At 39.8% G+C, this 16,890-nt stretch overlaps 1 protein-coding gene across 2 annotated transcripts in view; it reads right to left on the bottom strand.

The window, feature by feature from the left end:
* Positions 1-16,890, bottom strand: part of LOC122640036 (probable serine/threonine-protein kinase SIS8) — an 87,856-nt gene that overhangs the window by 39,474 nt on the left and 31,492 nt on the right. For both annotated transcript variants that reach the window (XM_043833133.1, XM_043833132.1), the window contains 2 exons: positions 15,683-15,778; positions 11,034-11,120 (listed from right to left, as the gene is read on the bottom strand). In XM_043833133.1, coding sequence (XP_043689068.1) covers positions 11,034-11,120; positions 15,683-15,778 — 183 coding nt within the window. The remainder of the gene's footprint in view (positions 1-11,033; positions 11,121-15,682; positions 15,779-16,890) is intronic.

Below are 16,890 nucleotides of genomic sequence, written 5' to 3' on the forward strand. Positions count from 1 at the left end.
AACAAATCCCAGATTTTGCTTAAATCTGATTTATATTGAAGGAGTTATGTTCCGATCAAACTTAATATTGTGTGCAAATGCTATTTAGAATTGCTTTGAATGGAAATAAATTTTGAGACATCAAAATAAAAGAATATTTTACCGCTCTTTTTGTTTTTCACAATGTTTATCATATTAGGATTTTTATGGAATTTTTAACAACAACTGCCTAGCGAGGCAGTTGGTGAGCTGTGGTGCACTTCATGCCCATGCTTACCAGGAGGTCTCGAGTTCGAGTCTCTTGGCTGTTACCTTCCCCCCTCCCCAGTTCCCCCCCCCCCCACACCTTAAAGAAAAAAAAAAGATTTATGGAATTTTTAGATTTGAGAAAACTCCAGCATTTAAATGTTGAAAATTGCACCTACCGCTGAAAATCCAGTTTTTGTTCCTAAACTGGGGGTTGACTTTTTATCCTTTTAGAATTTGATTTTTTTACTATTTTTGTTGGATTCAAATAAGGGCATTTGCTTATTTATGAATAATATCTTAAGTAAATGAAATATTAACCTTGGAACTGCATGAGTTCACCGGGGTTGAGCACAGTCTGCCAAAATCGGCATAGGTTAGGTGCTATAGATGGAACATGGTAAGCCCATCTTTCTCCATATGGAAGTTTTTGCGGGCACATAGAGATGCGGGTAGAGGAAGCCTCAAAACCTTTGATTTGTTAGCTCCAGTTTGTTATTCTCTCCCTCCTGTATGAGGTTATGCTGATGATTCTGTTTCTTCAGATCAACTTAGAATGGGCCTCTTTCAAGTTCAGAAAGAAGAGGTTCTCTATGGATGCATTATTTCATTTACTTAAATGATATTTGGCATAAATAAGTGTCTATCCTACTTTCGAGCTAGGTTTCCTCAAGTTTTGATGGGAATAAGTGAATTTTTTTTTTTGGTGAATAAAAAATTCATTACCAAAGGAAAGAAGGGGAAGGGGGGGGGAGAGGCTACAAACAAGCACGAACCAATTACAAAGCTCTACCAAAAATGGCAACAACTTGCAAAAAGGAGGGCAAAAGCCCCAACAAAAAACAACGCATTAAAGAAAGGGCAAACTCCTGGACTGCAAAAGACACCCAAAGCAGCCTCGACGAACTCACACTATCCGGGGTCCATAGTCTCGCGGAAAAAAAAACATGATCTCTAATATCCAAGCTCAAAGGCAAAACCTTCTCCGGGTAGGGAAGGAGTAGGCTATGTAAAGGCGATTCTTAGGGAAAGGAGGGGAGCTAGGGTTGCGACGGTGAAATACTCGAAGGGAGAGGGTACAATAGGCTGGGGTATTAAACCCGTGCCCAAAAATATGGGCTGATTTAAATTTTTGGATATAGGTCCGGAACCCGAACCCATACCTACTGATACCTTGTGGTGCATCAGCCCAGTGATCGAGATGCATGATGTAAGCCCGGTAGTAAGATCCTACATACCATTAAGAAGGCAAACACCAACTCCTTGCAACTGTACAGTTCACCACCAAATGTACAGCCTAAGGTAGGTATCACCCCTTAATTTCTAAGGCCCTACCCGAATACAAGATACATTAGGTCTAAGAAGCATGTAGGTGAATGGTCACGCGAAGGCCTTGGCCTATGATTGATCTGACACAAAATAGCAAAGTGCTTTCAGCCTATTTTGGGTTTGAGATCTGACTAGGGTTATGATTAAGTTCTAGTCTAGGTTGAGATTGGATCTTCCAAACCCTCACATGTCATGATGAGAACTCAATTCCATACATGTATGTTAAATCCCAACTCGAATGTCAAATTCTGCTACTCTGGCAGATTGACCCTTGCTTAATTAAAATGGTATAACTTCATCATCCGAACATCATTTGCTTTGATTCCAATTTTGTTAGAAACTTGACCCATAGGGCTTCATTTGGTTAGAAGAAACCATTTTCCAATTCTCCCTCCAAGTGGGATGAAATTCCACTTCAAACCCAAACTTTCCTGTTGTTGTTGTCTCTGGTCGATCCGCACTGGTCGATTCGGATCAACCAGTCCAATCGCCCAGTGCTGCTGTATTGGGTAATTTGCATTACAGAAGGGTGGGGCCGGTATCCGGCATCAGGGAAACTTCTCCCCATGTCCCAAATGTATGTTAGAGGTATACCCCCCAACCGATGGGTTGAACGGGACCCGTGTATAGACCCCGTACACAAAACTGGCAAAATAATCACTTTTTACCCAAAGCCCCTAGCCAAACAGACCCTAAGTTCCCTCTGTATAAACCCAACCCTTATTTCTGAAACTCATTTCTTCAGCCAAAAGAAATCGTTGAGAGAAGAAGGAGAGAAAGAGAAAGAGAAGAGAAGAAGAGGAGGAAGCTTGGATCCCTCCTTGTACTTGAGATCATCAAGGTAAACCCCTTCCCCATCAATTATTCTTTAGTTCCCTAGCTGCTCCTAGGATTTGAGCATGTTCACTTCGGATTCTGTTATACAACCTATGGACCATCATGTTACTTGAGGTAATTCCATGTTTTCTTTGTGTGGGGACTAGGATCTTAACATGCATGTGTGAATCTATCCTTTTAGACCTTGCATAAGTACTCTTCTATGCTCAAACTTCTGTAGATTCCTATTTAATCTATGTAAGAATACCTAGCATGTTAGAAAATGGGTTAAATCTAAGCCTTATAAAGTAAAGCTGGTATTACCCCAAATGCATGTTGAATCCAAGGCCTATTACTTATAACAGAACTGTTATAGAGTAAGTTAAACCCTCCCAAATATGAATTCGGCTGAGCCTTGTGTAAGAAACCCCATGCATGTTGGCTATGTGAGCCATAGATCCCAAAATCCCATGCATGTTTAATTTTTCTTTTGGAATATGACGTTTACCATAGCAATAACCTACCTGTGCTCCCTGATCATCCTTAGTAGCCATAGATCAGTAGAACCAAGCCTATACAATAAAAACTTTCAGATTTCTCAAGCTGTACAGTCACTGGTCGATTGGATGGACCAGTACCAATCGACCACTACCAGAAACTTGAACCAGATCTGAACCTGATCAACCCCATGGCCTGAAACATCATATGGGAGGCCATTTATGTAAACCAAATAGGAAGCCATGCCCTGTTGCTACCTTTGGGTGATAGGTTGACTCACTCAGGATGATTGGATCAACCAGCCCAATCAACCAGTACTGATCCTTGATTATAAACTTGACCAAACTTTGAGGAATACTTAGAACATCACTTGAAACACCCTATGGTGTGAAGCCATGATCAATTCCATAAATTCTTTTTCAGTTTTGCTGCTGCCAGCACTACTGGTTGATTCCCATAGGTCGATTGGATCGACCACTGCTGTTGTACTTCCAGAATTGAGTGTGGCCTTGGTTTAAAACCTAAACCAAGGGTACCCCTGGACTCCATAACCATTTAAATACTTATTAATGTTTGCTTACGATTTAATTAACCGTAGGCTATAACAACTTGTCCGACAACGCGTATCGGAGTGCCTTTGAGGACCGGCAGTCCTTCGAGCAGGTGGATCATAGCCAAGATGAGTGGGAATATGTCATTCATGTAGGTGTAATACTACTGTGTGTTATCTTATTATAAATGAATGTGTTATTTCATTCCCTTTAAATTCTTGTCTTGAAATTTTGGAACTGTGAATGAAAATGTTGAGATGCTATATTATGATGAACGGCATATTATTGAAATCAGTAGACTAGATGTCGTATTCGGCTTAGAAATGAAGGGTATGGTGTGCCGTAGTAAGGGATGCGGGAGCACTGTACACTTCATACTTGCAATTACTATATTAGATGCCGTAGCCGGCTTGGAAATGAGGAGTGTGGTGGCCCGTAGAATGGGATGCGGACGACACCACTCAACTCATACGATGTCATATAGAAATTTATCACTCCCGTACTACGAACCCTTACCAACAAGGGTTAAGATGTTGGACACCACAAACGTGTGAGGCCAATGTCCTGAGGGGCATTGCTAGGTCAATTTGGCTCATCGGGTCACTAAGACAGGTGATGTCTGTTGGCCCATCAGTTAATAGGGCTGGTGGTAACACAGTAGTAACATAGGGGGCTAGTCGGGCTGACCTTAGGAAGGGATGCCGGAGCCAACTGGTCTTCTCCGACAACTCAATAGGCGTATCGCGGGAAGGGGTTAGAAGCCCGTACCAGGGATACATGTATTGGGGATTGTAGTAGTACTTACCTAGTGACTTAGATGGTGATGTTCAGTGGCCTAGATAATAAAATCTGATCTCATGCATATAGGATCATTGTGTTGTAGACTTGCACTTGCATGCATGATTTATTACTCACTCATTGGGCTCAGTGGAGCTCATTCCTCGTGGAATCTTTCTTTTTAGGTTATTTTGCAGGTACTGGTTTACAAATGGGCAATGAAGCTGTTGATGGAAATGTTGACCTTCCATACCCTGCGGTCCTGTGAAGACCTTGTGATTATATAAGCTTCCTTCTGTTGGATATGTAATTATCAGGATATTGTACTTTTGAGCATATATGGATATGTATAAGGTATAACATAGGTACCTGGGATTTTATTGTAATAAAATATAATCCATCTTTTGGGTAGTTTTTTTATCTTCCGTTGCACTCTATTATACTCTATTTGTCTGTATACCTCTTTTGGTGTGGTTTGTGACATGTAAAGTACTGTTTCTGGATCCTGGTGGATTGGCGAATATCGTAGGATATCCAGGTTACCAGCTCATTCCTCCTAGGGGTGGTTTAGGGGTGTGACATGGGGCATAAAGGGGGGGATCCAGTCTTGGAGTTAAGGCCCAAACGAGGTGGGCAAGGAGAGGAGGGTTAGAGCAATGGGCCAAAAGGGAAGAATTAACAGGCCCATTAAGCCTAGCAGGAACAGCCAAAGAGCCCCCGGGGAGGTGGGCCTAGGCATAAAGGGAAAGGGAAGAGGAGTAGGGACCACAGGGGGGCCCACAAAAAGGGTTATGCAAGGGGAAGAACAAAGAGGGGGGAGAGAGGGACAAGGGGCCAAAAAGGATTTCTTTTTCCCTTTGAGCAAATTGGAAATCCCCAGACTCAAAGGGTCAGGACTAGGAGAGGACACGATGTTGATGGAAGGAGTTAGCACCGGCGCCTCAGAAGGAAGAGCTGGGATGGCAAGAGCAGCAGAAAAATCAGGCGAAGATTCCAAGGGTAGGAAACAGTTGTGACCAGTGGTCCTTAGGCCATCAGAGACTAACGGATAGGAGGGAGAAGCACAGGGAGAGCGGAAGGGGAAGAGGAGGCGGAGACACGATGGCGAGCAGAATTACGAGTCCGACGCCGTCGACGACCTCGAGAGGGGGAAGAAGAGGGGACATAATCAACACCATAGTTGTCACGGCGTCTAGGCGACCCAAGGCGTTCAAGAGGGTAAAAAAGCAAGTCGACACCAAGGTTCGAGAACTCGCGAGATCTCGCCGAGATCTCGCCGAGTTTCTCGGATTTTCGAAATCTCGAGACGAGATTGCCTGCGAGTCTCAAAAGTGCAATATCTCGGCGAGATCTCGGTTGGATCTCGGTTGGATCTCGGTTGGATCTCGGTTTCGACCCATTATTTTAACCCACCTACCACTTAAATACCTTACCTAATTGGACAAAACTCGACATATCTCGGCGAGATCTCGGATCTCGGGTCCAGATCTCGGGTTGACCCAAAGTTGAGGCTTCGAGTTGAAAAAAAAAAAATGCACCAACTCGGCGAGATCTCGGCGAGATCTCGACTCGTCTCGGTTTTTCCAAGAGTCAAGTTGGCACCCGAGTTTTAGTACCTTGGTCAACACCAAGTAGGCGAGCAAAGCGACCAAGGTGCCAAGTTGACCAAGGCCCCTGGACGCTTAGGCGTCGCCTAGGCGACGACTAGGCAACGCCTTGACAACTATGATCACCACCAAGGGAGGAGAAGATGGGAGGGGTAGAGGGATGAAAGGGACTTATGAGAGCCCAAGATAGGGTTACCAAAGGAGACGATGGCAGGGGTGAGAAAATTTGGAGCGATGGGGTCAAGGGGTTCGAGAGAGGGTTGGGGGATGGATTCAAAAGTAAGGGAAATGGAAGGAGGAGAAGGCAGGGGCTGGCATCTGCCATTTAAGTGACCAAAGACTTTGTAGGAAGCACAATGGGGGGAGACCAGTTGAAGTTCACGGGTTGTTGGAAGACAAATCCTTTGTTATTGGTGACGGTAATAGAGGTCGGTAAAGGGACATCATCGGTAACTTCGCCGTAAATTCTGGCGAAGGCGAGCCTATCTTGTTTCTTTGCTCTTCCATATAAGTAGAGACGCTTCCCAAGGACAAAGCCCACCACATTGAGACCATCCTCACACCAAAAGTGAAGTGGAAGCCCTGGCAGAGAAACCCAGAGAGGGATAGAGCTGAGGTTGAGTTTGTTGAGTTGCAGGTATCGATCCCATTGCTTGAGGAAGATTGGTTTCCTACCAACATTCCATAGACCACCTTCGAGTACACGAGATTTGTCAAACTCATCAGAAAATTTGAAGATAAAGAAACCATTATCAAGCAAGTAAATCTCAACTGAACCCAGAAGTTTCCATTGCTTAGAAAGGGAGGTTCCGACTATAGGGAAGAGGGGATGGCTACCAATAAAATGCCCAACAAGGCAAGTTTCCCATTTGCAAGCTTTATTGACCAAGAGGATAAAATCGTACTGGGCAACCTTAATGGAACCGATAAAGGAGGGGGAAACAAAATGTAAACGTAGGCCATCTCCAGAAGAAGACTTGGAGTTGCCAAAAAGGGAGGACCAAGACAGGCCGGGGGGTGGGAGGGAGGGGGAGGGTCCTCTGGCGGCGGCACCACCCCAGGAAGGTTGGACATGGGAGCCTTCAAAGCATAGTTGTTAAAGCGGCTAGGTGACCTAAAGCGGTGGAGGGGTGCCTAAGCGTTTAGGCGGAAAGGCGCCCGCACCTGCCTAGACGGTGCCTAGGCGCTCAAGTGTTATTTTTTATTTCCCCTCTTTTCTAACATTATTTAGTATGCTACAATATATACCTTATATCTTCAAAAATCAACATTAAGCCACATCAAGTCATAAAAAATCAATATTAAGCAACATCAAGTCGCATTAAGTAATTAAAAATCAATATTAAGCCACATAAAGTCATCAAAAATCAACATAGAACTAGAAGACAGCAGAACTGAAGAAGCAAGCTATTGGAAGTTTGAAACAATCAAAACATACATTTGGTTTATACTGTTCTTAGAAAATATGATCTTATCAATAAGTTAAACTGCTCTCGATTTAGAGAAATGTTCTTGTTCTCTAAGAAGTTTGACTGATCAAATGATTTTATTTTTACATGAGACTGTGTATTAGGTAGAACACAAAAACCAGCTTTCCAACAAATCCAAGATTGTTTAAATCTGAATTATATTGAAGGAGTTATGTTCCGGTCAAACCTTTTTTAGTGTGCATGAATGTAGTCAAAATCACTCTGAATGAAAATACTTTTTTAAATATCGAAACAAATGAATATTTTACCGCACTCCGGGTTTTTAGCATGTTTTACCATATTAAGATTTATGGAATTTTTAGATTTGAGAAAAAACTCAGCATTAGAAAGTTGAAAATTTCACCTACCGTCAAAAATCCAGTTTTTGTTCTTGAACTGGGGGGTTGACTTTTTATCCTTTTGGAATTTGATTTTTTAACTATTTTTATTGGATTCAAATAGGGGGGTGTTTGCTTATTTATGAATAATATCTTAAGTAAATGAAAAATGATATTTGACATAAATAAGTGTCATACCAATTAAACCAGTGCAAGGCACCCTACACAATGGCGGCAATCACCTAGGACCCTAGAGATCCGCCTGGATGCCTAGGCGACGCCTTGACAACTATGCTTCAGAGCATCACCTCAGGTATTTCCTCTCATCCGGAGACCAATCGAAGTTCACGGGTTGTTGGAAGGAAAATCCTTCGCTGAAATTTTTTTTTATTATTCTTCTTATGGGACAAGTGAATTTATGTAGGTGTTTAGGTCGAAACTTGAGAAATTACCAAAATATGGCCGAAATAGTGTCGAAACCATGTGAAACCCATTGAAACCATGCAACATGGGGTTTCGTATGATTTTGTCTCGGTTTCGCAAGAAACCGAGATATCTCGAGTTCTTGAACCATGATTATATGTAAAAATATACTACTACATTAGCATTGTAAGCTACCATATAAAATAAGTTAAAGACATTAAAGTAGTAGTCACTCAATCTAACTATATAAGTAAATGAATAGAGAACATCTAGATGGAAAGGAAACGAAAGATGAAACATAATCATGGATCAACTAAGCCCTCCTGGGAGTTGGCTTAAGAATAAAAAAAAAGAATCTCATGTAAATACCAGGGAATAAGGTTGGATCCAATTCATGGGGATTCTGTAAATATTCCATTCCAAAAATACATGCAACTATGAATCTCATGGAGAGTACGATCCTGGCTTAGGATCATAGTTCAAAAACTCGCCGAGATCTCGAGAAACTCGAGCTGGTCGAGACGAAATACCATGCAAAATAGAAATATGCAAAGTTTCGAAAAACTCGACCGAGATTTCAGTACTTTGTGCCATCTCACCGAAATATTGGCAAGCTGCTACAATGCCTATTATAAAAAGGCACAAACTCGAGCTTCATTTCAATATTTCGACATATTTTGACACATAGGCTGCTGTTTTGGTCTGGAGGAGGGGGGAAAACTTGGTTTCTTCACTTTTTGGCCACATCATCACTCCTTGCTACTGGGATACACAACGAAGAGATTGATTGCTGCCTATTCCTCCTGATTTGGCAACATTCAACCATTTCAGGTAAAGTTACTATTCCCAAAATCTATTTTTTGGAAAGAAAAAAATAAGACAAATACTTATTGTATGGGTGTGGATTTTTTATATGTTGCACACCGGACTCCGATCTACGACCCCTCACTGGTAGCAAGGTGTCTATGCAGTATGAGTGTATGACTTATGTTATGTATTATTGACTTATTGTTCACTGTAGTAAGTAATGTAGTTTGTAGTAGAAACTTTAAGTCTTTAACTATTTCTTTTCAAGATTGTGTGTCTTTATCCATTATTGCATAATTTACTTGTTTTACTTTCAAACAATTTGTAGAATAGGCAATATTACATTAAGGGTTCAGCCTTTACTGCCAACCAAGGATGCAAATCCATAACACCAAATGGGTGTTTTCTTTTAAAATTTGAAGCTTTAAATATGTTTATTAAGCCTAAAACAAGCTTCCCTTAAAGTTTCGGAGCCAACTATGGCCATTTGCCCACCGAAACATAGTTCTGAAACAAAAAAAAAATGCACTGTCTCGCTGAGATCTCAGCGAGATCTCGAGATTTCGAAAAACTCGACCTGGTCGAGATGGCTGTTTGAGATGAGTGTTTTGAACCCTGCTTAGGATGAATGCCGGTAGCATGCTTAACACATGCAAGTCCGACTGGGGAGCGGTGTTTCCAGTGGCGAGCAGGTGAGTAACACGTAAGAACCTGCACTTGGGAGGGGACAACATCTGGAAGCAGCTGCTAATACACCGTAGGCTGATGAACAAAAGGATGAAGTCGCTATCCTCTTATTCTAGCCGATCTCAATATAGGTGTTCTTTTATGGATTGCCATTTCAAGTATTGCTCCTATTGGACTTCTTATGTCAGGATATGGATTTAGATAGAACCATATAAAATTTAAGAGCATGTACTATTTTTTGCATAGAGGATATCTGAGAATATGACCTGTAACTCTGTATGCAACTATGCATTACATACAAAGAGAGAAACATTACTGCAAATTTTAGGACACAGAGTCACCGAATGTGGAAAAAAAAGGAGCATTTAAGATCTGGATAACCAGGCACATTCATTTTCAAAGGGCAGTTCTCAAAATGGCCCCCCCACCTGAAAGATTGGCTTTTGTAAAATATCAAGGTTGGATGACTTGGACGATCTGACTCTTAGTTCTAGGAATTTGAGCTTCAGTAGACAATTAGATATCATTCAGGTGAAATGTAGAAACATGAATAAATAGAACATAATCGTGGTAATCACCTTTTCAAGACTAATATTTGCTTTTTTAATCTCTTAAAGGAGCTCCCATTCAATTGTGTGTCTGCTCAACCCTTACAATGGCGGCCCATGAAACATGCAAGAAATTTACTGACTTTACCAGGTAATGAGGCGGAATGGGGCAGGGCAGGTCCCATGTTTCTTAGTATACCTCAATAGATGCAATACCAGAAAGGATCCACAAAAACCAAACCAAACAAAAGTTGAGTGGTAGGACCCATTTCAAGCTCCAACATTGCCATTGTTATCCAAGAACCAGGTAACAGTCAAATCATTTTTCACTTTCTTTTTTTCCCCCTTAAGCACTTCCTCTTGGGCCCTTAGCCCCTAATCTAACCCCCAACGACTTCTTAATGGCTTACTGGCATAATTAATTACATTTATTAACTCTCCCTCAATCACCACCGTATATGTTAGGAATAGGAAATGCCAAGCCCCTGAAATAATTAAGGGCTTTGATACTAGCTGAATCCCTTCCACCACTAATCAAATGCAAAGATTAGGAACTGCTATGGTTTCTAAATGGTAGCCTAATATAAAAATGCCTCATCTTTGTATTGTATGATCTTATTAACTCCTAAATAGAACCTTTCTTGACAAAGTTGTGTGCACAAGATTACCGCTGATCAGAGCATATTAATTTGGGATTATTGTCCAGTACAATATCTCCTAAAAGGTATGAGCTCTCCAATAAAAGAAGCTCGAAACAACATGGAAACGCACAAAAAAATAACTAAGTCTTATTTAAAAAAAAAGAGAGATAACAACAGAAAGAACAAAAAGGAAGATACTAATATTACTACAAGTGTCAAAAGAGGAAAGAAAAAATAAAAAGGGAACATGCATACAGTTAAAGTGCCATTTCATATTCATAAACATAAGTCTAAGTCATGGTGTAGCCAGCTCCAACCTTACAATATCATCACCAATCTCTGGAGTAATGCTAAAACTTCTTCTTCTTATTCTACGAGTCTCAGACGTTGATGCTCCTTCTGACCTGTAATTCCATTTTCCATAGTTAATTAGTTCACATTTTGTATTCTATACATAATCTCCTACAAAATGTAGAACTGAAAGAAACAAAGCAGATTGAAACCATATAGGAAAACAAAATCACTTCTCAACATAAGTCCAACAGACTATATCTACACAGAAAATGACTCAAGAATATTGAGATTGAATCCATCCTATTACAAAATTAAAGAGTTAGAAACATCATAAGATTTTGAGGAAAGATCAATCTCACTAAGAAATTTCTAATTTCGGAACAAAACACTCATTCAAACAATGTGTAGAATAGGCAATATTACATTAAGAGTTCGGCCTTTACTACCAACCAACGGTACAAATCCAAAACACTAAATGGGTGTTTTTTTTTTGCAATTTGAAGGATTAAATATGTTTATTAAGCCTAAAACAAGCTTCCCTTAAAGTTTCGGAGCCAACTATAGCCATTTGCCTTCCAAAACAAAAAAAAAATGCACTGTCTCGCCGAGATCTCGCGATCTCAAGAATCTTGACCTGGTCGAGAAAAGTTTTTTAACTATGCTTACAATAACAACACACTCAACCTTATCCCAACTTAATGGGGTTGGCTACATGGATCCAAAAGACAAAAAGTACAGAAACAAAGATCTACCCAAAATGGGGAAAAAAAAGATGGGGAAAGAGATGAAAAAGGAAAAAGGAAAAAAAAAGGACACATGAAAGATGATATATAAATAGAAAAATGAAAGATAGTAAGGGGCAAGAGGTACAGCCCAGCACATCAAGAGAATCTCAACTATCCAGGATCTACGACATGGATCCTCACCCTCCAACAGGCTCTGTCCGAGGTCATACTTGGTACAAGACCTAGACTATGCATGTCCTTCCTGATCACTTCTCCTATGGTCATTTTAGGTCTGCCCCTAGCTCTTTTAGCTACTTTAATCAGGATCATATCACTCCTTACTGGGGTGTCCCTAGGCCTCCGTTGGATATTACCATACAACCTTAAACGACTCTCTCGGAGCTTGTCATTGATCGGGGCAACCAAGGAATTAAGTATCGGTACGTATCTTATCGTATCGGCCGATACGTCTCGGTATCGGTCGGTGTCAATACGATACATACCGATACGCCTCTATTTTTTTTAAAAATAAACTGCCTCGACTGTATCAATATGTATCAACCAATACATATCGATATGATACGATACGGTTGATAGATATCGATACAGCCGAGACATAAGTTTTTCTATTTTTTATTTTTTTACGTACCAGTACGTATCGATATGTATCGGTATGTATCGAAATGTATCGGTATGTATCAATATGTGGCTGATACATATCGATACGTACCGATACGTATCGATACGTCTCGATCGTCTCGACACTTAAAAGAACATATGCCACTTTTTCTGTGTTTCCAGCAAGAACACGAACCAGAGGCTTCTCCAGGCGGAAAAAGGACCAGTCCAGCAAGGAAAAACCCCTAAAATCAAGCTTCAAATCCAATTTTTTGCCCAAATCACTTGAGGGCTTCCATTCCTTAGAGAAAAACGACACCATTAGAGGTGGATTCACATCAGTTGCTGCATCCATCTTCCCACAATCAAAGATTGAAGGTGTTCTACAAGGGAAAGGTAGGTTTTTTGGAAAAAAATTGATTTTTTGTTTCAAATTTTTTATTTTCATTCTTTTTTTTTTGCTAGGATTCAAAGAGAATATGTTAAACTAACTTAGTATTGCATTCTTTGTATACATTTACAAAGATTTGAAATCTCATCTTTTAATCTTTTATAACAATTTCAAAGTGCCGCACTTATCTTGTTATAAATTATTCACAATTCTTAGTGTATATGCATGATATATGACATAAATTGCTTGTTTATATTGTTTTTTGTGTCCAAAAGTGTATTTCCATGTGTATTTTGATCATTTTCATGCGTTTCTGCACCGATTGATACATATCTCTGATACGATACGATACATCTCTTAAAATCGCCCAACCGATACGATACCCGATACCGATACTTTAAACCGTGGGGGCAACTCCCAAGTCCGCTCTTATATGTTCATTTTGTACTTTATCCTTCCTTGTTTTTCTACACATCCATCTTAACATCCTCATCTCTGCTACACAAAGCTTATCAATATGTCACTTCTTAACTGCCCAACATTCTGCCCCATACATTATGGTCGGTCGAACAACAGTCCTAAAGAACTTTACTTTAAGCTTTAAAGGAATACGTCCGTCACACAACACACCAGACATAATAGAAAGTCTAAAATAGAAGTAAAACAACCTATTCACTTACACTTTCAAAATAGAAAGTCTAAAATAGAAAAGTACATACAACAACCTATTATTCACTTAAAGTTAAACTTCCACAAATAGAAAACTATCAAACCTGATACCATCTTTGTAAATTGGCCATGCTTTTTCACAACAACTCAGAACTGTAACATCTTGGTCCATTGGAAAGCTAATTGCAAGAAGCTGTAAAATGGCATCTAAAATAGCTCCAAATGGACAAGTTTTGACCTTCCAAAGCAGCACCAAAGTGAGGTGGTTAAATAGTCAATAATGCCTCAAACTTATGTGACGCAAATAATCCATATAATGCCTCAACATTCTTTCAAGGATGAGATGCTCCAATATTAGTAGACAATGATAACATGCCAATTATAACCTGAGTCGTAAATTTTGTTTCGTATTGGCCAAAATTCCAAAAAAAATCAGATTTTCAGCCTGCAAAACAAAATGCATAACCCCCACCACCCACCAAAACTAAACTAAACCCAATTAAGCCTTATCCCAACTAAAATGGGCTCGGCTAAATGAATCCTGTTTCACCATTCAACTCTTTTTAGAGCCATATTTGTTGCTAATCCAAAGCCATCCACATCTTTCTCCATACTTCTCCGATAACATTTTTAGCCTTTCTCTTGTTCTTATAACTCCTATTCTGGCTTCAAGTCACTTCTCCCTACCGGAGCATTTAATGGCCACATTGAGTAGATCAGAAAATTTCTTGTTCAGTGAAATTTTTCTTTCTCTATGCAGATGGCTAGTCCAACATCTGCTTCACACCACATTCTCTATCTTCTATGCACTAGAAGTGTTAGTAGTCAACCGCTCCCCATTCATACAATAAATATTCCTCAGTATTAATATCCACAGGAATTATGAATAAACTTGGAATAATTAAGCAGTGAATGCCCTTCTCCAACTTTCAGTGGCTTGAAAAATCAAACTCCAATATTTGCATCAAGTACAGTGTCAATATGAAGCATAAATCATCACTCGTTCAGCTTAAAGAAGTTTAGAGGGATGGAGTGAAGAAAGTAATCCATGGCATGTATTACTGGGGAAAATTATGGGAAAGAAAGAGGGTAACAATAGATCACAGTGCTCTTCATTTAAAGTTACACAGAATTAGACTGTAACGTAGAAACAGTCAAGGACATGCAAATGTAGAGCAAATAAGCAAATCAGCAAGAAATACATGCCATAATGAAGCCATTATAGGATAAAAAACACACACACACACAAAAACAATACAGACAAGTATTGACTAATAAAGAAAGCAATGGTCTTACAATTAACATGTTCCCAAAACCAGTGACCAAAATGACTAGTGCAATTTTGTCCGGGCTGTCGACCTGTCTGGGCCCACTTTGTTACTTTATTTGGTCTTGCTTAGGATCGTCCTTTTCAGATTTGAGATTTTACGATGTACTGGCAGGCAGTCTATCCCCCTTGATTAGAGGGGAAAGTTGATGTGGTGCTTCACTTTCTTAGTTGGCATTTAGACCATAAGGGAGGACAGGAACAACTAGTCAACTGGATGTTTCAAGAATGAACTAGGACCTCTCATGAGGTGATTGATTTGATTGTTATTCGGACCACTAGTTGTTCTGTCACATTGGAAGCTTTCCGTGGAGTGCCGACGGACACCTTCATTAGATATTGCTCAACTATCGAGTTCAGCTATTCTCCCTAATCAGATCGGCCACTTGTGGAATCCCTCTCCAACCAACACGGTCAAACTAAATGCTGCAGCTGAGTTTAAGACGGTGATCAAAGGGATGGAGCTAGCCATCTCAGACAATGGTTAGATGCTACCATAGAAGATGATTCAAGATTGATAAAAGGCTGCCTTCAAACTTTGGTAGGACATCCTTGGTGATACTTACACCTAATTAGGAAGGCCAGACACCTTTGTGCTCAAGGGAATTTTCAGTTCACTTGGAGATTGCGATTTGCTAACTCATTATCTGGTGAGTTAGCCAGGTGAAGGGCTGTTAGGAAATCATTATATTTGGGATCATGTCTTATTGAGTAGCGCCAGCTGAAGTTGTTTTCTGGTGGTTTGTCCCCTTTGTTGTTGCTGTTTTGTACTATATTGTCTCTTCTTGTTTCCACCTTGTTGCTTTCTTCATAAAATCTCGTTATCTTTCAAATATAAAAGTCCCCAAAACCAATAAAGGGAAACAAAAACCAATCACATTTGCCTAAACTAAGCATTAGTCTATCATAATTCAAATAAGAATGATTATTCTAGATAGCAACCTTGATGGAGCCATATCATCCGAATATTCTCTTAATGATTGTCTATCACCACTTAGCATTGACCGTCCACGTGCCCGAAATAAGGGATGCTCTGGACTGTAATGGAAATAGAAAAAAAAATATTAAGAAAACAAACTAAGTTCACAGACCAAACAAATACACTAAAAACGATTTAAACTACACGAGTGAGAAAATCAACTATCTTTACATGACCATTAAATAATGTTTATAACTTGCATAGATAATTAACTTTTCACCACAGATAGACCCTCTAGCAAGTACTGTTTTCAGAGAGAGATAGAAAAGACGGAGATTCATGAAGAGTAAGAACATGTATATTGTTTGTAGAAGAAGCAAATGTTTGAATTACAAGGGAAGACTGAAGAGTTAACGGATATCAGCAACAACGCAAATGAATTCAAAATTCGGTGGCCATAAAATAGTGCAGACCATAACAGAGTATATAGAGTGACACTTATCGTAAGATTATGATATAGATGAACTGTCAATAGAGAATTTTATTTAATCAGTAACTTATTCATTTTCGGTGTCAATTATTCAACATTGACACTTAGGAGGTAGCCTGATGCATCCAATGGTATTGTAATGATATTTTCTCCATGAGCATCACAGATTGTCAAACTTCCTAGGCCACCATCGTACAGATTCTAACAGAGTGTTTTGAGTAGGCCTCGGCAGGACTTATAAAACTATTTCATCAAGAATTTATGCATTAATACACAGACAATCATATTAACTACAGAATGCAATACATAATTGAAACTGGACAAGCATAAGTACATATGTAATTATATATATTTCATATATTCATTGATGAAACACCATGGGTATGCCCATTGCCATTTAGTGGTTGCAGGTTCGAGTCAGGAAACAGCCTCCCCGGAAAGCGGGGGTTAAGGCAGTGTACATTATGAACCTCCCCAGATCCCGCAATGGCAGGAGCCTTGTGCACTGGGTACACTCTTTTTATTGATGAAACACTGTGGAGGCTCCAATGTGACAAGGCCAATGTATTGAAAATTAAAATTGTATAATAAATCATAGAAGGGGCCAAACTGGATAGGACCATGTATCAAATGGAATTAAACTCGTTAAGGTTCTTCTCCAAGTTTAGAAAATATATGTTTTAAACATCAAACCAATGTCAAATTCAATAGAAAAATGATTCCACCCTTCTTATCTATATC

The sequence above is a fragment of the Telopea speciosissima genome, chromosome 9 (assembly GCF_018873765.1).
Source record: "Telopea speciosissima isolate NSW1024214 ecotype Mountain lineage chromosome 9, Tspe_v1, whole genome shotgun sequence".
In the NCBI taxonomy this organism is placed as follows: Eukaryota; Viridiplantae; Streptophyta; class Magnoliopsida; order Proteales; family Proteaceae; genus Telopea; species Telopea speciosissima.